Source organism: Ochotona princeps, unplaced genomic scaffold, assembly GCF_030435755.1.
Source record: "Ochotona princeps isolate mOchPri1 unplaced genomic scaffold, mOchPri1.hap1 HAP1_SCAFFOLD_129, whole genome shotgun sequence".
NCBI classification, from domain to species: Eukaryota; Metazoa; Chordata; class Mammalia; order Lagomorpha; family Ochotonidae; genus Ochotona; species Ochotona princeps.
In genome coordinates, this window is record NW_026699562.1 from 393,673 (window position 1) to 418,362 (window position 24,690).

The 24,690-nt window shown below is 60.5% G+C and overlaps 1 protein-coding gene across 1 annotated transcript in view; it reads right to left on the reverse strand.

Moving 5' to 3' along the window:
* Positions 1 to 24,690, reverse strand: part of LOC101518851 (nuclear factor of activated T cells 1) — a 73,459-nt gene that overhangs the window by 23,142 nt on the left and 25,627 nt on the right. The window contains exons 4-9 of the mRNA XM_004579646.2: positions 22,465 to 22,667; positions 21,041 to 21,213; positions 20,100 to 20,240; positions 12,648 to 12,703; positions 9,752 to 9,884; positions 2,351 to 2,733 (exon numbers count right to left, since the gene is read on the reverse strand). Coding sequence (XP_004579703.2) covers positions 2,351 to 2,733; positions 9,752 to 9,884; positions 12,648 to 12,703; positions 20,100 to 20,240; positions 21,041 to 21,213; positions 22,465 to 22,667 — 1,089 coding nt within the window. The remainder of the gene's footprint in view (positions 1 to 2,350; positions 2,734 to 9,751; positions 9,885 to 12,647; positions 12,704 to 20,099; positions 20,241 to 21,040; positions 21,214 to 22,464; positions 22,668 to 24,690) is intronic.

Below are 24,690 nucleotides of genomic sequence, written 5' to 3' on the forward strand. Positions count from 1 at the left end.
GTGGCCTCACTTGCGGTTCCCAGCATGCTTTTTTTCACTGTTAAAAGTATTTATCTATTTGAAAAGCAGAGTTAGAGAGGAGACACACACACACACGCCTTCCATCTGCTGGTTCACTCCCTAAATCACAGCAGCAGGACTGGGTCAAACCAAAGCTAGAAACCTGGAGCTCCATCCGGGTCTCCCATGTAGGCACAGGGGTCCAAGCACATGGGCCATCCTCCACTGCTTTCTTAGCTAACAGCAAGGAACTGGATAAGAAGCAGGACAGCCAGGACACGAGTGGGTGCCTGCAGGGTACAGCCTCACAACGCAGGCAGTGGCTTAAAACCTGGCCTCCGAGCAGTGTGCCTAGGCCATGCTGTGACCCTGGCCCCGTGTAGGCCGCCTCGTCTGAACGCCTGTTTTGAATGGCAGATTGGTGGGGGCCTCTTCCCGTGCTGGTTCAGCCAGACCCAGCAGGGGCAGGGAATCCAAGACCACGGCTTCTCTGCACCACCAGAACCTGAGGACCGGGACAGTGAGGGAGAGTGTCCGAGAGGGATGCTGGGGCAGGGCTGGAGCGGCCTGGAGGAGGAGCTTGTGCAGGGCTGATGGCCACAGGCTCAGGCTGCAGGTCCCACGGCCAGCAGCAGGGAGGCAGCCTTTTGTGCACAGACCCCATACACCTGGGGGACACTCTTCAGCCACACAGCCACTCGTCAGCCACTTTTCTTGGGGAATAGTTGCTGTATGCTGGCACACTGTGTTGCTCTCAGATCCCAAACATAAGCAGGGATTGCTGTACCCAGCTCTGACCTGCGGGATAAGGCCAGGCCTGTGGGAGGTCCCAGCCCACCTCAAGTCTCCACAGCACTCCCACTGGGACATGTACAATACAGCACATCACAACACTTGTGTCTGCCCTCTGCTGCCCAACTGGGACCTCACCAGCAGCCAGGAACCTGGCTGAGACCCCTCCCCGTCTCTGGGCTGGAAGAAGCTCCCTCAAAGTGGCAGGAGCCCAGAGGCTGGCCACGACACCACCTCTGCAAGGCATGGGCAGGATAGAGAAGGAACAGATGTGTGGTGTCCCCTAAAACCAGCTGCAGCAGGGCCACAGCGAAACAACACTGCTGGAGGCATACGTGCCAGTGGCCTCCCCTGAGCAGAGTGCACTGTGGCAGAGCATCCACTCAGGACAAAGCCTACACTGGGAAGAGCGTCCACTCAGGGCAGTGTCTACACCGGGCAGAGCGTCCACTCAGGGCAGTGTTTACTTAGGCAGAGTGTCCACTCAGGGCAGTGTCTACACCGGGCAGAGCCCTCACCTCGGCAGACGACAGTCTGTGCTGAGCAGGCTGCAGTGCATGACAGATGGCGGCGGGAGGTGTGCTGCCCAGGGCTGGCCCAGCGGTGTGCCCAGCAGCAGCCCACACACAACACAATCAGGCCACTGGCACCTTAACCCTTACCCTATCCCTAACCTCCAAGTCACAGAAACCCTCCAGAACGCCGCTGCGAACAGCCAGACTCGTGTAGGCACCCAAGGGAAAAGGAGGCCTGGGACAGCCTGGGGGACAGGAAATCACCAGCAGCTTGCCCAAGACCAGGGTCCAGGTCAGGACTGAACTACTTTCTGAGCAAACACACTGGCAGAGCCTCACCAGAAAGCTGTTGGCCTCGACAGGGGGAGTGGGAAGAGATTGGAGGGCCTCGGCTGTGCCGAGGGAGACGGGAGGCCGAGGCTGCCACGTGCTGGAGCGCCAGCCCAGCCAGTCTCGGGGGATCCCGCTGGGCTAAGGCCAGGCTCCACACGTATGGGGGGCTCGCCTGGGCCCTGCCCCCACAAGTCAAGTTGCAGCAAACCAAGGGCAGGTGTCGGGAGCCACGTCCAGGAGGGGCCCTGCCCTGCCTCAAGGTCAGGGCTCTTAGGCTGGCACCCAGCAGCCATGAGCCAGGGCACAGTGCGTCAAAACCCACATTTCCGCTGAGGCACCCAGCCACGGGCACTGGCCACACACCCCTCCGCTCTCCGCGAGCTCACAAGCATGGCCGCGCAGCACTTACCGTCGTCCAGGAACAACTGGTCCAACTCTTCGGGTTCACACTTGACCGTTACAGGAATAGGGGCCAAACCACTACTGGCCGCAAGCACCTCTGGCAGCAACAGCAGCCCAGTGGCTGCATACTCGTTTCCTGGAACCGTCGGTGGCTGGTGCCATGGGTGGCCAGGTGTGGCAGGGTGGGCCAGGCTACAGGACTGCACACCAGCCGGCTCTTGGGGGGCAGGCAGAGGTTGAGAAGAAGGGCTGTCGGGACAGAGTGAGTGTTGGTGACCAGGGGAGTGGCTACTGCTTGGAGGACTCACCTGCGGCTGCAGGATGGGTGCTGGCTGCTCCGGCGGGCCAGGGTGCACAGCCAGGGGTTCTGGCACTTCCTGGACGGAGGGCCCCTCTCTAGCCGGCTGCTGGAGTCCCAGGTGGCCGAGGCCAGGGCTGCTCAGGCTTTTGGCAGCATAGGTGGTGGGCGAGAGGTCATGCAGCTTTGGGCTGGCGTGGGGCGGCGCTGGGATCAGGGAGCCTCTCTGTGGACAGGCAGGGAAGCCGGCCAGCAGGCAGGAGCCGGGTTCAGGTGGCATGGCGAGCTGCTGGCTATAGCACGGCCTCGGGAGAGGGCTCAGCCCCTGGCTCATTGGTCCACATATCAGAGCGGGCTCATAGTCGTCCGTCGGCTCTGTTTTGATAATGGGAACTGAGGAGAGGAAAGAGAGCTCAGTCAAAACACACTGAACAGCTCTGAGAGGCAGGCTGAGGCGAGGGTGCCTCCCCGTCTTCCCGCCTGAGTCAGCAGCTTGGGGATACCATGGCCCCTTTCCTGGGAGCCCCACTGCCAGTGTGTCCATGCGTTGAAAGCTCTCTGCACACTGCAGTGGGTGCATCCGAGGGCCCCTGCAGAGTCTGGTAAAGCGGCACGCACACAGATGGCGCTCTGGGATCAGTGGAGCCGCCAGTCCTACCAGATACCTCTGCACGGCAGGAGGGCCCCACAGAGAGCCCACTCCAGGCGGTCCTGCACAGTGACTCCAGACCTCTGCCTACTCCTGCCCAACGCCAGCCCCAGGGGAGTTTGCCGAGCTTGGGTCTTTGCAGACGCCATGAGGACCCCACCCCTGCTTCACTTCCCTCCCGCTTGGCCCGGTGCCCCTGACACAGCCACTGTCAGACATTCCCGACCACATCTGGGTCCATGGCATGTCCATTTGTGCTCAAATGTCTCCTGAGGAAGTGTCCTGGGCCTGGGCTGCCCACAGAGGCATGGCCTGTCTGGCAGAGGCGGGAGACATTGGGCTGTGCTGGCCGCAGCCTCTCCTCAGCTGGAGCACAGCCCCCGGGGGAGAGGGAATGGGCTAGGTTCCCTGCCAGGCAGACTGGGAGAGGCTGGCTCCCTGTGTGCACGGCCAGACTGCCCTGCAAGGGGAGGGAGCACGCTGCCAGGAGCGTGGTGGGAGTCCTCACACTTCACAGGAAATGGCGTGGTAAACTGATTCATCCCACAGCACGGGAAGTCAGCCGGCGCCCGGCCCCTGGCTGAGGCCTCCCCTTGGCCCCTCCACCTGGAAGCCGAGACACTGTCACTGAGCTGTGTTGACGGTGAGCGCTCCCCACCCCACACGGCCTCATTCCATACACACACTGGTTCTCTGGGGCACATCTGAGGAGACACTCCAACCAGAACCAAGCTGCTGGCACCACACAGGTGGTAGACAAGGTGAGCTGGCTCCCGAGGGCACATGGTCACCGAGAATGGCCGCAGCCACTTGGATGTCAGTGTGGACGGCCAAGGCTAGGTTCTAAGTGAGCCTGCGACCTCGAGACACAGACACGGCTAGACTGTCCTCCCTGGCGTGACGCCTGACCAGGTCCAGACTGCCCGCCTCACTCAAGGGCCGGCATGATGTGAGGTCTAGCCTGACGCCACGGCCGGGCTCTGACACGAGGGGCCTGACACGAGGGCCGGGCTTTGACGCAAGGGGTCTGATGCGAAGGCCTGGCTCTGTGGCTTCCGCCCTGAGTGTCTCAGAACGCAGCTGACCAGTATACATGTGAGTGCTGAACAGCAAGGCTGGGCCCAGCTGGGCCCCTCACCCTAGAGGCCAAGGAGGCTGTCCCAGGGCATCATGAGTACCTCACACCGAGCCAGGGCGCTGACTGCATCTGCAGCTGTGCTGGAATCCCATGGTGGTTCTTCCACTCTCCGCAACGCACTTCATGTAGCCCATAGCCAGGGACCCGCCTATGTCCCATCATGCCTACAGCTACATGGCTCCACATGGGGTCTCCCAGTCCTGGATGGGGCCCCAGAGCAAGCTCCTCTGCAGTACGCCAGCCCCCAGCAGTGCCCTTGGGGCTCCCCTGATGTCCCTGGTGTTCAGGTAGGCAGTTGGGGTTGTACAAGGTGATCACGGGTGACATTCACAGAGCAGGGGCACCCCAGGATCCAGGGCAGAAACCCAAGCTTGCCCAGCTGGACATCATGGGAGGTGACCATCATGGTCTGCTCTGGGCAGGGTGAGGGCATTGAACTAAGCATGAGGGTCACTGGCTAAGATCACAAGAACCAATGTTCTGGTGTCTTCTGTGACCCGCCCTGGGGGTTGTACAGGGCTACATGTTGGGGTCCCAGCAGCTAATCTGCTCAGTGTCAGTGGGAGACCTGTCTTGGCAAACTCTCACTGCCCTGTGCCCCCCATCTATGCCCCGCAGAGGCCCCCACATCCGAGGGGCCCAGCTCAAAGAGATCAATGGGTGAAGAAAAGCCCTGGTCCCACCTGGTCCCACATCGGACATGAGACAGACTCTCCCCGCCATCCCAGCTTATCACGCATCTTCCCCTGGCACAACGGCACGTGTGGGCAGCGTGCGGGTGCACCTTCCTGTGCTGCTGGCTAGCCCAGGCTGATTCCCACTCCCACACTGGGCCTTCAGGAGACCAAGCCTGACTAAGGCCACGGTGCTGGAGAGCGCTGCTCGTGGCCCGCAGGGGCAGAGGATTCTCATGGAGCCGCCTGTACTGCCCTGGTTGCTTCCAGCCCCCGGGACAGTGAGCAAGGACAGCTGCCTGGTGCATGGGTGGGGTAGGGGCCCGGGTGCTGCAGGCTAGACCCCAGTGCAGTAGGTAGATCCTGCTCACCACACACGGGGCCGCTTTGAGCGACCCCAAAGCCTTGGCTTGAATTACTTCACCAGGTGCGTCCTGGGAGGCAAACAAAAGCTTTCTGTTCCCGTGCAGCCCCTGGCAAACAAAGACCCGATTGTCCAGGTCCCTGCCAGAGCCAGAGTCAGCCCTCGGCCTCCACAGCCAGAGCCAGCATGGCAGGGCAGGCTCCCCGAAAGACGGACAAGCAGGGCGGCAATGGGGAAGGACCGGGACGTGTCTTCCCAGGACTGGTCGGGGAGACTGCACGCGTCTTCTGTCTCCCTTGGCATCTTCGGGGACCTGCTCCAGGGCCATCAGGGTCACAGACTCTGGGCCAGGTGCTGCTGCGTGCTGTCTGCTCCCGGCCCCCCACATGCCCAACAGCAGAAGGCTGTGCTCTTGCAGGACTGTGAAACTGGGCTGCGAGCCAGGTCCCGACCCAGACGCTAGAGATGAATGAGCAGCAGGCTTGCTGCCTGTGGGGGTGCCGCGGCAGTGGGCGTGGTCTCCAGCGGACAGCTGCCATTCCTCAGGCAGTTGTGCAGAGGTGGTCAGCACAGAAACTGCTCGAGTTGCACACGGAGCAGGACTCGTGCCGAAGGCTTCCTTGCAGGCTGTGTACGCTAGTCAGGCAGCTGCCAGGGACACAGCGACCCTTCCTCTCCTCTGGGCGCCAACCTCCTTGGGAGCCCTGCAGCCTGCTCAGGCTGCTGAGTGCTGCGACCAGTGTCCACAACCATCAAGCTGTCCCAGTGGACGACATATCCCGGCTCAGGGCCTCTCCCTGGGTCACATGGTACACACACCGACACTTGCTCCGTAGCTGGTCCCTGCCCTCATCCCCGAGATCTCAGGGCCACGCTCCCCTTCACACGCTGCCCTGGGTCTTACTGTGCAGGGCAAGGAGGTTCATGGCGAGAATGCACGCTCGTGTGTGCCTGCACGTTCTGGTGTGCCACATGTGTACCCATGGGCATGTGTGCCTGTCTGGAAGCGTATGCTAGTGTATGTGGACATGTGATAATGTCCACACGTCCACATATATATCCATGTGTGCTGCCAGGTGCTGTGCGTGTATACACAGGCACGTGTGTCTGTGGGAACAAGTATAGACACAAGAGTAGCTATGTATGCCCACATACACACCTGTGTGCTACCATGTGCTCATATGTATGCACACAAGGCATGTATGCATTCACACGTGTATCCGTGTGCTTGCATGCATGTACACATAGGCGTGTGTACAAATGTACACAGGCATGCACATGTCCTCACTGTCTGCGAGGTGGTAAGAGCTTGTGTTAACAGTCAACATTTGGGGCCAGTGTGTCTTAAAATCTCCCTGTCCCAGAGTCCTCCCTTGAGGAAGACCTGGCCCTGGGCCCTAGAGTGACCTGTACCCACTGGAGTTTCATGGTGAGTTGATTCTTGTCACCTTATGGTGTGACGTCTAACATGCAGGGAATGGAACAGGCAGGCATCGTGGCATAGTGACTCAAGCTACTGCTTGCCACACTGGCATCCCGCATAAGCACTGGCTTGAGTGCTGGCTACTTCACGTCTGATCCATTTTCCTGCTCACGTGCCTGGGAAAGCATCGAAGGGCATTTCAAAAGCTCCCTCCCCTAGATCCATGTGGGAGGTTCCCGGTTCTCAGCTTCAGGTCCTACCCAGCCCCTACCCTGGAGGTTGTGGGCATTCGGAGAGTGAATCAGCAGATGGAAGACCTCTCTGTGTGTCACTCTGCCTTTCAAATGAATGAATCCAAAGAGGAAGTGCACCCCTCACTTCCTGGCTGGACAGGCGAGAGGAGAGGGCAGCAGCGTCGCAGGATCTTCAATGTTTGGATTCAGGAAAGGTGCAGAGCAGAGCTGGGCTGAGCTATCAGTAAGGAAGAGCCTGGCCGTGTGAGAGAGAGACCCCTGCACAGCTGTGTACCTGTGCCCACCCCAAGGAGAGAGACCATAGGGGCGACATGTGGCCACTGCCCAGGCCGTGCAGCCACCCTGCTGCAGTCTCAGCTGTGGGAGGAGCTCCCCTCTGGACCTGGGGCTCCGGGAGCAGGGCTGAAGGGACCCACACTAACCCTCCAGGCCCATCAGACACCTCAAGCCACAGAGCCAGCCCTGGGATGCCACCACCAGAAACACATGCTGCTTTGCTCACTGGCTGGGCTCACTGCGGCACACCTGCCCACTGAGCATCTGGCTGAGATGGCTACATGCCAGGCTGTAGGCACAGCAGCCACAGGCCTCCAGGGCCTGCTCCTAGTGCTACCCAACTCCCACAGACTCAGGGGCAAGGTGGGCTGACACAACTTGCTTCACATGCCACGCAGGAGGCGTCAGGCATGCAGAGATACAGCCTCACGCCAAGCTCTGGAGGAAAACGTGACACTCGGCTGCATGCAACACTGCTCAAACAGGAATGGTCCAGAGGACCTGCTCCTATTCCTGCGGTCCCCGTGGCCTACCCGGACAGACTGCAGAGAGCAGCCCATGCACCTGCCAACTGGCTGGGTGCTTTCAGAACAGGGTACAGACGAGTGCTCAGGGGAAGACTAAGCCACCCACAGCTTAGCTTCACAGCCAAGGAAGCGAGCCAACGTGGCCCCTGGCCAAGGCTCTCCCACTAAGCACCCATCACCTGTCCACGGCAAAGCTTTCCCGCTAAGCACCTGCTGCCTGCCTGGACCAGAGCAGCCACGCTGGCACTCAGAGGCTGTGCCCAGCCCAGGATGACCACAGAGATGCAGTTGAGGGAAGTAGAGCCCTGGTGCCAACGTCTGCTCCAGGAACCCAGAACCTCAGTGTGTCTGCAAGAGCACGGGTCCCTACCTTATGGCCTCAATCAGCCCAGGCTGAGGACGCACAAGCAATGCAGACTCCCTCCAGCTGTCCTTTCGTTTTAAACCACACACTGACAACCTCACATCAGGCCTGCAGTAGGACCGGATTCAGCTCATGTGGTCTTGGGTCTCAGCCTAAGGAGTTCAGAGTCCTGGGGGGCAGGAGAGGGATCCCAGCTATGGGAAAGGAGGCTGTGCTGTGAGGAGGCTGTGCTGTGGGGAGGCTGTGCTGTGGGGAGGAGGCTATGCTGTGGGGAGCCTTGCTATGGGGAGCTGTGCTGTGGGGAGGAGGCTGTGCTGTGGGGAGGCTGTGCTGTGAGGAGGAGGCTGTGCTGTGGGGAGGCTGTGCTATGGGGAGGCTGTGTTGTTTGGAGGCTGTGCTGTGGGGAGGCTGCTATGTGAGACAGAGGTAGTCCTGCCCAGCTGGGCTACTGCGCAGTGGTGTTCAGGGACGCTATGGCTTCATGGCTGAGGTCGTGTATCAAAGAGTGGCTTGCTGGGGGGGACAGGGGGCGCAACTGGCTCTCCAGCTCCGGGGGCGGTGCTGAGTTTGTGGCCTGGCCCTTCCTGGGTGGGGTGTATGCAGGACACAATGGTCCCTCTGGCCCTGTCCCAAGACTCGGGGCACTGTGATCAGTAGCAGGTGCTTCTGCGAGGTGTATCTGTGGGAGGCATCCCGGGCATGGCCTCAGCATTGCCCTAAAGCAGCTTGTCCTCAAAAGCCTATGTTTTCCCTAAAATGCTCCTCCCCCAGTCCGTCGCGCTAGAGGGCTACTCGGGACAGGCTTTCTGTTTCCAGACTGTCGTCAGCTGTCTGTCCTCATTCCCAGAACACCTGGCACCCCTGTGGCGACTCAGACCAGGACGCCACCTTCCCTGGCGGCAAAGTCCCTACTATTCCCACAGCCTGGTCCTGGGCCCTCCTGCTGCAACCTGCCATGAGCCCCAGCACACAGTGCCTCTGCCATGGGCCGCGGTGGCAGCATGCCCGGAGAACTCAGTGCCAGCGTGGCTGCAACTCCATGTGGTCTCATGAACTAGCCCACAGCAAATGGAAATAGAACCCTCACCAAACAGTTCTGACTAATGAGCTGATTTTGCAGCTGGTTCCTGGTATACACTTTCTCTTAAAATTATCTGTTAGAAAGCACAGCAGTGTGATGATGGCAATGTAGCTAAGCATTCCCAACGCAGAGGATGACAGAGGGAGAACACTTCTGTGCCCTGCATCTACCCGGCCGCCCTGGAGGAGTGCAGCAGCCTGTGTTCCCTGAGGCCAGCATGGGGCCCTGCAGCCCTTGTGCCCTGAGGCCAGGATAGGGCCCTGCAGCCCAGCAGCCCGTGTCTCCAGCAGCCCTTGCCCCCTGAGGCCAGGATGGGGCTGTCCAGTGCCTGTGTCCCTGACATCCATGCAGAGCACCCACAGCCGTATGCCTTGCCTCCATCAACCTCTAAAGCATCTAACTTGGCTTTGGACTGTGTGGAGCCATTGTCTGCTCCTGGCAGGACGAACAGGGAAGAACCCTGATGCACACACTTGCTGTGCATGCGACAAAGGCCAAGGTGGGCATGGCAAGTTCCCCTCTTCCTGGCAGGAGTTTTCCTTACAGGGACATGGGCACCACTGCCAGGCTGCTTACAGCCCCTCCGCGGGTCTCTGCACCTGTCAGGACGAGTGTATGCCTAGTTCCTGGTCAGGACTCAAGGTTAGAAAGGTGGCATTACCAGAGGCAGGAAGGTAGGTGAACTGCTGCGGCTGGCTTCTCTTCCGCTTGCCGTTGCACACGTAGAAGCTGACTTGCACGGGGCTGCTGATCCTCTGGTTGCGGAACGGCGGAATCTCCACCACCAGAGAGTTCTAGGGAGCACAAACAGGAAGCTGTGAGTGCCCCTCGCACCCCGGCACCCACGAGGCTCCTGGGCCACCCAGAGGGGCTGGGCCATCCTCTGTCCCCTTTCCCAGGACATTGGCAGGAAGCTGGCTCAGAACTGGGGACTTGAACCAGGTCCCCATACAAGATGTTGGCGTAGTGGGTGTTGGCTTAACTTACTACACCACAATATCAGCCCCTATCACGTTTTGAAATAAAAACCAGGAAGATTTTTACAGAAACCCTGCTCTTTCAAGTACTGCGACTGTGCCTGGGGTGGCCTGGTGCAGTGTAGGAAGACCACAGCTGGGGTGGGAGCACCCAGAACCCAGTGTGAGCCTGGGGGCAGATGCTGGACCTGAATCCAGCACTGTGACGGATAGGTGCAGGTGCCCCTGCCTTTTCCAGCTCATCGCATGATTTCAATTTAACAAGGAGGGAGAAAGTGTAAGAAAAAGCCACCACACTGCAGCTTTTGTGATAGTAATCGTGGCTTGTTACCTAACGTAACAGAAAAATTGGCTGAATTCATCCATGAAATTTTAGAATGTTAGAAAATGCAGAGCACTGTGTGTGTAGCCTGTGGGGTGCAGGCCCAGCGGTCATCCATGGACCTCAGGACCCAGCACAAGCCCTACACAGCTCCATCCCTGGGGCTGCCCTGGCTCTGGGCAGACTGTTCTGTCAGGAACCTCACTTCCTCGGGGTCCTTCCTGCCCAAGTGTCTTAGAATGACCAGGAATGATCTGGAAGAGCCACAGTCAAAGCTTAGCATGGACACTGTAGGTAGAAGTGTTCCACACCAACTCCAGGATGACAGGGGCCTCGGGCTGCTGCCGCTGTGGGCAGCCAAGTGACGCAGAGTCCCACTCACGAAGCTGGCACTCTCGGAGCCACAGAGACAAGGCCCCGCTAAGGACACCATCCCACTGAAGGGGCCACTGCAGGTGGTGATGGCACCTGGCAGCCACCATCAAGCCAATGAGCAACGGCGAGGAAAACAAAGAGGGGCGGCAGCGTATCAAGGCCGAAGGTGATCAGGATGACCCAGAGGGCGTGACTGTGTGCCACAGAGTCCCTGTGGAGGACAGTATGGTCCCTGTGGAGGACAGTGTTCTGATGGGGGCAAGGCCAGTGCCCACCAACCTGCTCAACAGACACAGCACATGATCCAAGTACTACCTCGGACATACGCAGAAGGAAGAGATCAGAAAGACATGGAAGGAAATGACAGAAGTCGGTCACGCGCACAAGCACAGCCCTGAAGTCTCAGTGATCCTTTGAGGAAATCCACTGTCTCAACTAAGTTTGCATACTAGATTACTGACCTGCATAAAATGCAACATATCTTTGGGGCAGGTGTTGGCTGCATGGGTCAAGCATTGCTCGAGACCCAACATCCTTTAGCACAGCTCCGGCTCAGACCCAATCCAGCTCCTGATGATGACGTGGGAAGGCACTGGGCCCTGCACGCACATGGGAGACCCAGCCAGTTGCCCTGGCTTGCAGCTCCGGCCTGACCCAGCTTTGGCTGTTGAGGCCTTTGGGGAGTGACCCAGCAGATGAAGATCTCTCCTTCCCTCCCCACTGCTCTTTCAAATAAATAATAAACAAATAAATCTTAAAAAGAGAGAAGGGAACATGGTGTGTTGGTGCCCGCGCGTGCACCCGACCTGGGGCTCACTCAAGTGCAGGCAGGAAGTCAGCTGAGCCAGTGCTACAGGCTGCAAGGGCCCTGGGAGGAGAGGGGCCTCTGCCCTGGCTGCTGAGAGGTGGCCCTGGGAAACACGCAGGCTCAGGGAAGCTCAGAGCCTTGGCATGGCCCGGGATGCCCCCACAGGGCTGCAGCAAAGCTCAGAGCCCTGGCACGGCTCAGGATGCCCCCACAGGGCTGCAGCAAACCTCAGAGCCCTGGCACGGCCCAGGATGCCCCCACAGGGCTGCAGCGAAGCTCAGAGCTCTGAACACACCAGACAGAGAGTGGCTGCCTGTAGGACTCCAAGAGAAGTCATGGGAGAGGACACCCCATCAGACACCAGAGGTGCCATTAGCCTCGGACACTTGGCCACCAGGACATGAAGATGCAACCGAGATGCCCACAGCTCATGTGGAGTGCCTGCTCCAGACCCAGCTCCAGCACCTGACCCAGCTCCCTGCGACTGCCTACTCTTGGGGGCCGCAGGTGAGGACTAGCACATGTGGGTCCCTGCCACCCACAGGAGACACAGGTTGAGTTCTGGGGTGTTGGCCTGGTCTTGTGCAGCCTGGTTGCTGCAGGCATGGAGGAATGCATTGGCATGCACCAGAACTCTGCCTCTCAGGTAAGCAAACATTTAACAGCAGTCTGTACAACTCGCCAGTCAGGGCGATAATTGTTGTCGGGACAGAGAAGGCTGGGACACACCTGATGGCACCTGCCATGTGTCCACACACACAGCCGCAGAGTCTCCTGCTCCGGTCACACCTGACTGCTCTGTGGGGCCATAGGTCCTGGCATGGGTGGCGGGAACTCACTGCCAAGCAGGCAGTGGAGCATGTCCTGGCCAGTGCTGGGCGCCCGCGTGGGAGGCTGGGAACCTCTGGGGGGCAGATGCCGTGTGGGGTCTGCTCCGTGTGGGCTGCCTGGAACAGCTGAACCAAGGACAAGCGGCACACTGTCCCAGGGGAGGCATGGACGGGCCTGCAGCCCTGCCCAGTATCCTGCTGCTGCCCTGTGCACTTCATGGACACCCTGGGCCCTGGGCACTCACCGACTGGCACAGGTCTCTGTCAGTTTTGGCTTCCATCTCCCAGACATGGTGGCCATCTGGAAGGCAGGACCAGGAGAGGCATTAGTTTGAAAGTGGGGGTTCACTCTTATACCTCCCCCATGACTGCTCTATGACCCAGACACAGAGCTCCCCAAAAGGATGCTGACCCTCAGGGCTGGGACTACACACACAGGTCCAGCCAAGAGGTGCTAGGCAACACACACCTGGTGGGGACCCAAGACCCCTGGCCCAGAGGCTCCTTCCATCCCAGCCCGATGTGCCAGGCAAGGACATGTTCTCAAGTACCGCTTTGGGGCCTGATGTGAGAAGGCATGGGCCTCCAGCCTGGGCCATGGAGGAAAACCATTCCTGCCACACAGCAGGCAGCAACTGAGACACAGGGGCTGCTGGCCTCCCAAGGGGGCCTCTTCCTCCCCATGTGGCCCAGTTCCCCCAGGAAGCAGGCCACTGGGAAACGAGGCCTTGGCCTTCCTGCTGCTGCTCCCCAGGAGGGCTCATCTTGAGAAAGGGGTGCCCTGATTGGAGCAGCCCTGGGGAAGGCCAGGACCGGCGTCCAGCAGGCACTGTTCGCTGCAGGCTGCCGGAGGGGCTCTGTGTGGTCGCCCTGCCATCTCTGCCTCTTCCTTTACCTCCCCAGGAGAACACAGCATGAGGCGGCTGGTTCCTTAGTGCTTCTTTCTCTCCTGCCCCACCAGGTACGGGCGGGCTGGGGGCCACATGCCGGCCCACCTACAAGCTCCCCCTAGTGACCCCACTCGGACACCAGGTGAGCATTGGCTCGGGGATGGCTGTGTCCCCCCACCAGGGAGAAGGGGCAGGCAATAAGGCTGTGGCTCGCCGCCGTGCTCAGCCTCACTCTACGGCACACCCTCAGGCTCCGGGCGCACCTGGGAATCCCGGGCAGGCTGCTCCACGAGGACGCCAGCCCCTCCCACCCTGTGTTGACAAGTCAGACTGCCCTTCACAGGACAGTCTCTGTTTGCTTTCCAAGCAACTTGTGAGTTTTCCTAGGACGGGAGCCGTCTCCGCCCCACCCCCGCCTGGCCAGCTGTGGTGTCATTACCTGCCTGCCTGGGCCCCGCCCGGCTGGAGGTCACAGTGGGAGACGCCCTGTGACGGCGTCTGCCACACACAGAGGGCAGCACTTGGTGCCACACACCCAGGTGTGGTCAGGGAGGGACAGCCACAGGCACTCAGGTGCACAGCTCCCAGGTCCCCATCACCCAACAAAGTTCCACTGACAGACCCGCGTGTGGGGCCTCACTCGCCCGCAGGGCCCTGTGCAGCCCGGTGGCCTCCAGCAGCAGGGAGCGGTCAGCACTGAAGGGCCCTTTGTGCTACGGCCTTATCAGCGGCTCCTACTCCCGGTTCTCTGTTCAGAAGCAAGAATGTTCCAAACCATTAGGGGATTCCCTGGAGTGTGAGTCATCGGGAAGGCTTCCCCGCCACGCCCCAGCTGAGCTGCCTGACACATTGTTTCCGAGCAGGAAGCAGCAGGAGCTGCTGCAGCAGCGCCAGCTCTCCTAAGCCTGCCTCTTGTCCTCCTGCGGCCGGGTGGCCTCCTCCTCAGTGCCCATGGCCAGCTCTGCGGGTCCCTGGGTCAGCACGGCAGCCAACAGGGCTGCAGAGTCACACCGGGGCAGAAGGGAAACTGTCCACTGTGGGGGAAACAGACACAGGCCAGGGCCAGCAGTTCTCAGGCGATCCAAAGCTGGACACGGCAGCCATCAAGGAGGAGAGCCACTTCGCCGCTGGCTGGGGGCAGCCAGGAAGACCTGCAGCGCACCAGCCAGTAGCAATCTAAGATGCACAGGGCCCCCCAGCCCCAGCCAGGACAGCGAGCCACCCTGCTCCTTCCTGACTGCTCCTTCCAAGGCTGCCCTGCCCCAGCCTTGCCACCGCACAGAACCCCATGCTGGGCCCTTGGGATGAGGCACATGAGCCAACAGCTTCCCTCCTTGGAAGCACCACGAGAGAGACAGACACCACAGCATGGCAGCCCCCTTCCAGACATGCCCACTCATCATGTAAGTCCAGCTGGACACACGAGCACCACTAGGGAAAGAACCAGCTTGTGCCCATCAGCTCATCATGGACAAATGAAATGCTATCACACACGGGGACCCCTGCTCCTCAGGTGAGCCAGGGGAAGGCCACTGAGTGGACAAGAGGACTGGCTCCTCAGACGGTGGGGGGTAGGGCTGCAGGGCTACTGATGGGTGCGTGTCTGTCAGGAGGGAGGGCCCGTGGTGACCACATGCCTGGGAGTCTTCTGGGTCCTGACACATGGCTGGGGTGTGGGGAGGAGGGGCTGTGCAGGCCTGACATGTGGGCTGGGGGTGGGGGGGAGGGGCTGTGCAGGCCTGACATGTGGGCTGGGGCGTGGGGAGGAGGGGCTGTGCAGGCCTGCTCCCCTGTGTGCAGATCGTAGTGCTGCGGTCATCATGAGGGCTGCTGTGAAGTGGGCGAGGTCCCACAGTGACCACTTCCTCCAGACAATCACAGAGGCTCAGCCACCTCCTGTCCAGCCGTGGTGAACCCTGCCACACCCTGGCCACTCCCCCGTAGGTCTATCCATACAGGGAAGAGCTCCCAGGGCCACAGGTGACACTGGGCGCCCAGGCCAGCAGGTGTGACCCTGGCTTCCATAGGGTCCCGTGGGAAGGGCTCCACCACAGCTGAAGGGCTGTGTTCCTTTCCCTGCTCTGAGATTCCCTGGGGTATGTGAGGGCCCTGCACTCTGGGGCCGCTGAGAACGAAGTCTTTGGCCCACATTGTCTGCTCCCGAGGGAGGGACACAACATCCAGCCCCACACGGCCATGTAACACGGCCACACGGTGCCGGCCCGACCTGAGCCCTGCCTGACCCGCTCAGCTCTGTGGTATTTTTATTCCGTGACCAACGGGGACCAGTGCTGCCCTGCCGAATCTGTGCTGTCCTCTCTGCCTACTGCCAGGAACACGGAATGAGGATCTTCCTAGACGCCACGTCATGGTCTCAGGCTGCTGAAGGTCCCCACGCCTACAGCCTTGACACCTGCTGAGCTGACGAGAGCACACACACCACGAGGCTCCCAGAAGCCCCTGAGGCAGCACGTGACTGCAGGGCTGCTGACGAGCTCACCGGTGTGTGTACCACGTGAGCGGACGACACACGACCTGCTCTGGCCACCTGCCCCGGCAGTGGGTAGGTCTCAGGGAATGCAAGAGCTTCCCAGCTAGGCAGCAGGCACCAGTCCCTGCCAGCCCTGTGGGAAAGCACAGCAGGTGCTCGCCCAGCCGCATGCCCACACCCTGCACACGTAGGTCCAAGCCACACAGCACTCGTGCACATCACATACCCTGTGCACTCGCATACACACTCTGCACCCGTTGGCGGGTCCAAAGCTTCTCATGCAGGGGCAGCTGCTTGGAACCTGCTCACATAGGACGAGCAGACCCTGGACTGCTGGCAGGCTGTGCCCACGGAGGGGCTGTGGGCAGAAGTCCCTTGAGGAGGAGTAGGCAGACATGCTATCCCCTCCCCATGTGGCAACTCTGCCGGCTCCTGGGAACCTGACCACGGACAGGGTATTCATCAGATGCCTGCAGCAGTGGTTAGGATGCCAGGATTGTATCCCAGCCCACTTCCTGTCTGTGTGTACCTGGGGGACAGCAGGAGCTGACACATGCAAGGACACTCGGGCTGAGCTCCTGGTGCCTGGCTTTTCACCCGGCCCAGTCCTGCCTGTGACAGCGTTTGGGGAGTGGTCTCTGACTTCCAAGTAAATAAAAAGATCACTGAACAACGAACTTTCAGAGCTGGCTGTGTCCACACGGTGAGCATGCAGCGTGTGGTCCTCACCTCTACCCCGGCCTTCTGTCAGCCTGTGCTCTCCCCCATCTATGCCCAGAGCAGACGGTGCTGTCTCCAGCCTGGCGGGGGCAGGGCACAGTGCAGCCTCGGTTGGGTTTGGGTCGAGCTCTCCAAGGGAGGCGTTGCAGGAGGTGATCTTGTTCTGCCCTTGGCTGCCAGAACCTGGCCTTGTAGGTCTACCTGGGCCGGGCCTCCGTCCGGCAGAGGGGACAAGAGGGGACACTTCCCTCAGTCTGGGCTGAGACAGAGGAGGACATGGGGTCTCCTTGTCCACATGCCGAGGGCTCTGGCTGCCCAATGGACATCAGACAGCTTTGCTGAAGGGATCTCAGGAGGTGGGCCCGAGAGGGAGAAGCCACTGGCCAGGCCAGGCAGGAACAGCGGTGTGAGTGAGGGCCGCGCTCTGCCTCTTCCTTCCTGCACCCCCAGAGTAGCGTGGAGGCTGGCGATCGGAGGCCTGCGCCTTCCCTTCTGCTGGCCATCTTGGAGACAGTCCACAGCTCACGCACTGCATGTATACCAGGCAGCTGCAAGGACTCACAAGCCCCACAGGGCAAGCGATCGGTGGAGACGGATCCACTGAGTCGAGGGCACCAAGCCCGGCAGGGTCTGCAGCAGGCTGGAGGGTCAGCAGTGACACCACAGTCCCTGGACAACCCCTGGCAACCATGCTGGGGTCCACCTGCTCACGCCAGGCTGTGGCCTTCTACAGGTACCAGTTTACAAACCAGAACTTGGTTTGTTGGACTGGAAGAACCTATCAGTAGGGGGGAGGGCAGCTGTGTTCTCAAGGTAAGTTGAGTTCAGTGGCTTCCCCAAACCACAAAAAGCAGAACAAGGAACAGCTTGTCACCAGCAAAAGCTGGGCCCCAGATGAGGGGCCTGGGCTGCACTGGGAGGGTATCTCAGGATCGACGGATTCCACCCAAGACACCAATGGGACACAAGGAAAGCAAGTGCGTCCTGGTCCCTCTTCAGGCCTTGTTGTCTGCCACTTCGCAGACAGCACACGGACAAGCACTGCTGGATGCCCATGGAGCATCCGCTCCTTGCTCCCCACAAGAGCCAAGCTGGTTCTGGAGGCGGCCAAAGACCTGGCTCTTCCAGGGCATGCGGGAAGAGGCGCTGGCAACACAGGCTGGCAGGTGGCCAGGAGGGCTGTGTGGTTGCTGTAGCCCCACAGTTCTGGCCACAGACACCCCACTGGGAGAGTGCAGTGCGGCCTGCCTGGCGTCGCCTTGGACCCACGCCTGCCAAATATGTCTTCTGTGGGGAAGGGCATGAACAGCCCTTAATGTCGCAGGGCCCTGCAAGAGCTTTCTCTACAGCTCAGAACGGGTGTGACTGAAGGCGGGCCGAGCCGCTGTGGTTGAGGTACTCAAGTGTCCGGCACAGAGCACAAAATCAAGGCCCATTATCTAGGCTGGTGGCTGCTACGGCCGTGATTACAACCAGTGTCGGGCTGCCGCCTCCAGGACAACCCCAACTGGGAGGTGCCAGCAAGAAAAATTCCTCCCCACTCCAGTCCTGAGCCGGCTCTGCCTGTGTTGTGTCCCCACAGAAACGGCCCCAGCCAGGAGCCTGAGTGCAGCCTCCCCTACCCCGACCCGGAGCTGTGAGTTCTGGCTGACTGAGTTCTGCTGCATCCACTCAGTCCCCGCCATGTCCAGGGCCAGGGTCTGCAGGGAGTGACCCGGGCACACAGCTGGGTCAGGGCTCCGCACTCACTCGTATGTGGTCCCAGGAGATAACAGGTTAGGATGCCCTAGTCCCCTCCCCTCAGACTCACAATGGTACCCCAGCTGTTGCAGGTAGGTCCCAATCCTCCCTCGAAGCAGCTGTACTGAAAACAGCAGCACTGGGCCCCGGGTACCAAGAACGGACTAGGAGCACAGGCGAGGAGCAGAGGGGCCGCAAGAGGGGCTGCACATACCATGCCTCTCTGGGAGGATGGCCATGGCAGGGCACCCTGCACACGGGGTCTCCCAGACCTGGATCATGGGTCAGCAGGCTCAAGCAGATCCCACCTGGACCCTTCCAGGCAGCCCAAAGACACATGTTAGAGAAAGCAACCATCTTCCAGGGCACCCTAGGCACTGAGGGGCAGAGGAGTGAGGACGGCCGGGTAGCTTCACAAAGGGACTCTGACTTCCTCTGCCCAGCAGCAGAGATGCCAGGATGGGGCTGGCACAGCCACCACTATGACCTACATAGAGCATCTGCCACCATGAGAGATGTGCACAAAATGACACATGGTGTCACTCACATGAGACACAAACTCGGGCAGAGCCACCCCATGACCGGCACATGGCATCACTGAACCATGACACCTGACATGTCACCTGGACACCAGCTCCGCCCCAGGGCCCAGCTGGGAGCTTCCCCAGCACATACCTGCACCGTGACCCCTGACATGTCACCTGGACACCAGCTCCGCCCCCAGGGCCAGCTGGGAGCTTCCCCAGGAAATACCTGCACCATGACCCCTGACATGTCACCTGGACACCAGCTCCGCCCCCAGGGCCAGCTGGGAGCTTCCTCAGGAAATACCTGCACTGTGACCCCTAACATGTCACCTGGACACCAGCTCCGCCCCCGGCCCAGCTGGGAGCGTCCCCAGCACATACCTGCACTGTGACCCCTGACATGTCACCTGGACACCAGCTCCGCCCCCAGGGCCCAGCTGGGAGCGTCCCCAGCACATACCTGCACCGTGACCCCTGACATGTCACCTGGACACCAGCTCCGTCCCCAGGGCCAGCTGGGAGCTTCCCCAGCACATACCTGCACCATGACCCCTGACATGTCACCTGGACACCAGCTCCGTCCCCAGGGAGCGTCCCCAGCACATACCTGCACTGTGACCCCTGACATGTCACCTGGACACCAGCTCCGCCCCCAGGGAGCGTCCCCAGCACATACCTGCACCGTGACCCCTGACATGTCACCTGGACACCAGCTCCGCCCCCAGGCCCAGCTGGGAGCTTCCCCAGCACATACCTGCACCGTGACCCCTGACATGTCAGCTGGACACCAGCTCCGCCCCCGGCCCAGCTGGGAGCGTCCCCAGCACATATCTGCACCGTGACCCCTGACATGTTAGCTGGACAACAGCTCCGCAACCAGGGAGCGTCCCCAGCACATACCTGCACTGTGACCCCTGACATGTCACCTGGACACCAGCTCCGCCCCCAGGGAGCGTCCCCAGCACATACCTGCACCGTGACCCCTGACATGTCACCTGGACACCAGCTCCGCCCCCGGCCCAGCTGGGAGCTTCCCCAGCACATACCTGCACCGTGACCCCTGACATGTCACCTGGACACCAGCTCTGCCCCCGGCCCAGCTGGGAGCTTCCCCAGCACATACCTGCACCGTGACCCCTGACATGTCAGCTGGACACCAGCTCCGCCCCCAGGGAGCGTCCCCAGCACATACCTGCACCGTGACCCCTGACATGTCACCTGGACACCAGCTCCGTCCCCAGGGAGCGTCCCCAGCACATACCTGCACCGTGACCCCTGACATGTCACCTGGACACCAGCTCCGCCCCAGGGAGCGTCCCCAGCACATACCTGGAGCTTTCTCCACGAAGATGACCCTCGAGTCCTGCAGAAAGTTATGGCCAGACAGGACCATCTTCTTCCCGCCGATGACTGGGCAGCTGTCCAGGCTCTGCTTCTCCACCAGGGGCAGCTCCTGCGCCGACCGCTGGGCTGTGTTACACAGGAGAGGAGGGTGAACAGGGCCTCCAGGGCCAGCTGTACGCGCCCAAGAGCCCAGCCAGCATGCCCAGGAGGCCGAGGGCTCCAGAGTGCGGGAAGCAAGCGCTGTCCATCCGCACCGTCTCCAGCCCTGCTGATGTGAGGAACTGGCAACCCACAAGTCTGGCCTGCCCATGCTCTCCATGGCACAAGCAGGCGTGTTGGGGCCAAGAGACACAGTCAAGATTCAAGCTCCTGCCAAGGTGTGCGCATGGAGTAGGGGACCCTGTGTGAACACTAAGGGGCAGGAGCCATGCCACAGGTGACCTTGGCAGAGGGGACAGCAGCCCAAGAAGCAGTAGGCCTTTGAGGGCAGAGGGTCCCAATGGGGCTGTCTGCACATCCTTCTGGTGGGCTGGCACCTTGGTTGTGCCCGACTCTCTGAGGTGCCAAGTGCTTAGAGGAGGGTGCCAGGCCCTGCCCCGGCCCTGCTCAGAGGACCCTGCAGGTTTGTACCACAGGGGAAAGCACTGGACCTCAGGCAAGGTGTTGGCTGAGCTGCGGTGGCAGCCTGGGTCTTGCCTGGTAGCCCACATGTTAACTGGAGGAGCAGCACCTGAGCCACCAGGGGAGGCTGGTGCAGTTCAGACTTATTCCATGAAGCACCTTGCAGCTAAAAACACCATCCACACAGGCTTCTGGCTCAGCCTCCTGGCCCTTCCCGGCTGCCCCTGGGCAGGCTGGTCACTCATGCACCACTGAAACCTGCTCCCAGATGCCCACCTCCCGGCAGCCCCGTCCCGTATACTTACAACACTCAATGGGGTTCGAGGCGACCTGCAGGGACAGCGTCCGGCCGCTGGGCTGTGGGATGTGGACGCGGAACACCAGCCTCACCCTGGTGTTCTTCCTGCCAATGTCCGTCTCTCCCTTCCGCAGCTCGATGTCAGAGTTCCGCAGCTTCAAGATCCCGGCACAGTCGATGCTGCCCAACCAGAGCACGGCTGCTGTGAGGTCCTACCCTCGCCCGAGGCCCAGCTCCCCGCTGTGAGGTCCTGCCCTTGCCCTAGGCCCAGCTCCCTGGGAAAAGCCCATGCATGGGCAAAGCTGCCAGAGCTGGGCTCTCCACGCAGCAGCCACCTGGAGCCAACATGGCTCCACCTCTGGCCTCTTGCGGGTTTGTCTGACCTTTGGTCTGCTGGCCCAGGGGACACCACAGAGCAGCTGGGCGGAGGGGCAGCCAGAACTCCCACCCCCATTGGCCTGCAGTGGCCCCAGGAAAGCCTGGCACACGAAAGATGTCAGGATTTCCATTACTCAGCAGAACATCCCCCCTTTTCTTCTAGAGTTGCATTTAACTTTGTCTAACTTGGTAACTTCAGGTTCTCTTAGAACCGGCTTCCAGAAAAGCAGGCCACGAAAAGTGGGGGCAGAAGACAAGGCAGATCCCCACCCCTTGATCCCGCCTGGCTCTTGAGGCAGCCGAGGGCTGGGCAAGGACCCCCAGGCTCCCAAAGCCAACACAGGAAGATGCTGCCCCTTTACTTGAGACTTGGCTGGCTCAGAAGTTACCAATGACTTGTGGTAACCCCACCCAGTCGCACATGACGTGGCTTCCACGTGCCTCCTCTCTTGCTGTCCCTTGCCCCCTGAGCAGCCTAGGGCACTTAATGCAGAGGGCTGGCTCTCCCGCCCATCTGCTTTGATCAACAGTCACCCTCCTTGGAGACCAGTGGGCAGCTCCAAGCACACTCACGCCATGCCCTGTGTCGCTGGTGGCACACTTTGTGGTCTCACCTCTCGGCCCATGTGTTATCACCCACACACACGCACGGACAGACATTTCTCTCTGGCTGCATTCTCATTTAGGGTATGATGTGCTGATGCAATGTAGGGTCTGTCACCAGCTGCCCAATGTCAGAAGGGACTCTGGGGTTGGCCACACAGTCAGACACCACAGTGGACAAGGTCAGCCACGATCAGGCAGGTTGGCAGTGTTGGTAGTGCCGAGAATGGCAGTGGTACCCACACACCCAACCTGCTCTGTGCCCACATTTTAACCATGCTGATCACACTGCTGAATTCAGAAACAAACAGGTGTTGAGTCTGGGAGCTGGGAAGTCACCGCTGATGTTACCCTGACATCGCTGGTTAATCCAGTGCTGGGCTTGGGGCTCCCTGACCCCCAAGTTGGGCTGCAGACAGCAGAGCCACGAGTCCACCCGCCCTTGCTTACACGGCACGCATGTTGTTCTCCGGCAGCAGCGGGATCTCCAGGACTTTGGTGTTGGAGTGTACGGCCTCCTGGCTGCTGGTGGAGACGGTCTTGCCTGTAATGCGGTGGACCTGGTAGAAGGCATGGGGTCGCAGCAGGCGGTCGTCTGCCGTCCCGATGAACAGCTGCAGTGTGAGCGGTTCGTTCTCCAAGTAGCCGTGCAGCTGGCGAGAAAACAGAGGCGGCCCCTGAGCCCCATGCACGTGCAGTGCTGGGCTCGGACTTTTACGAGATGCCAACTGAAACGGAGACACGCTCGGCCCCAGCCCCCTGCCCCACACTTTCCTCCCCAGCAGAACCCACTGTTTGGAAAGCAAGCTTGGAAAATGCCCCATTGTTGGAGAGTTCCCCAGTGCTGGGTCACACTCACCCACAGGTGTGCCCAGCATGCCCCTCTACCACCAGAACCCACACACACATGGGCTATGCCTGGACAAAGGCTTGGGAAGAACCAAATGCCCCCTTGCCTGGCATGTGCACACAGACCCAGGCTGTATGTGCCACAAGACCTGTGCTCACTCCCTTGAGGGTCCCATAGTGCGGACCCCATACCCTCATTGCATTTAAACCCAGCTAAGCAAGCAAAGCCCAGCAGGAACACTGTCCTCCCCCCGCCTGCTCAGGAGGCCCATGAGGTGAGGGCCGGTCACGGCTGAGGCCGGTTCCAACTCCTGCAATGCTTGCTGTGTACCTGAGCCGGCAGCCACACCCCAACCCAGCTGTTTTCACACCACCATTTGCCAATTTACGCTCAGGACAAGCATGGCCATGTAGACCAGAGGCCTGTAGGTTCTAATGGCCTCGACTGGTCCAAAGATGGAGGCACTTGCATGTTGCTGACCTCAGAGTCCGTGGCAATGCTGCATGGCACCTGGGCAGGCACAGTGGCCCCGACACAGAAGAACAGATCCTGGGATGCTGGCTGCTTCACACTGTGGGAAACATGGAGATGCCAGCAGCTCTCCCAACCCCGCCTACCGGTGTTCCCAAGAAACCAGGGACAGACACTAGGAACTGCAGCAAAGACTAGGGCTGCCCTCAGCCCAGTCAGAGCACCCAAGTGCCCACTTGGTGCCAGCACTGGAGGAGCACAGCGTGGACTCCTGGAGGGCCCGCTGTACCAGCCTCAGGGAGCCCAGTGTACCAGCCTGAGAGAGCCCCATTACCAGCTTCAGGGAGCCTGTGTACCAGCCTCAGGGAGCCCGGTGTACCAGCCTCAGGGAGTCCGGTGTACCAGCCTCAGGGAGCCAGGTGTACCAGCCTCAGGGAGTCCAGTGTACCAGCCTCGGGCAGCACGGTGTACCAGCCTTGGGGAGCCTGGTGTACCAGCCTTGGGGAGCCTGTCTACCAGCCTTGGGGAGCCCTGTCTACCAGCCTAAGGGAGCCCCTCGGGGAGCCCCATTTACCAGCGTTGAGGAGACCTGCGTGGGTCACTATTTTAACTCCCCAGGAAGCCCATATTCCAGGCTACATGTGAATGAGCATCTTTGCATGAGGAAATGCAAGATGCAGGCAGAGGCGGCACGTAGCCCCTGCATCCTGCAAGGATCCCCTTGACTGAAATTCAGCACAGAAACACATCAGGAGCCTCTCCAGGAAGCAGTGGGCAGTCTGTGTGACCAGCAGGGCCAGCCAGGGCCAGGTGACAAGGACCTTCCAGAGGTCCCCTCCCTAACCATGCCAGCTGTCTGACGGTATAGGGAATACTGCCTGCCAGTGTGACCTGGTCCTTTAAAAAGCAGGCCGCGTGTGCGAAAATGAGGATATTTAAGGTCTCACCTGGGAGGTAAACATCTATTATTTAAACTGCAATGCTCTCACCGAAGGAGAGCGTGGAACACCTCCTGCGGCCAGCGCGCGGCTATTCTGCCTGTGGCGCCCACGGCTCCTGTCACGACAGCACTTATAAAGTCACCTGTCACAGTAGACGCCTCTGCTGCCCCTGAGCTAATCCCCCGCCCCTGTGTCCAGGGCACCAGTGCTGACTGCCCTCGCAGGAAAATGTTTGTTTTTAGCTGCTCTGCTGATCTCAGCACTCAGCGGACAACAGCCTGGGCTCGAACCCTGGCCTGCGAAGGAAGCGCTCATCATCTACTGCCAATGAGCCCCCGAGTCAGTGAACGTACAGGGCGTCCACCACGAGCCCGAGTCCGCTGTCCACAGGGCCTCAGCCTGACCCAGCCCCGG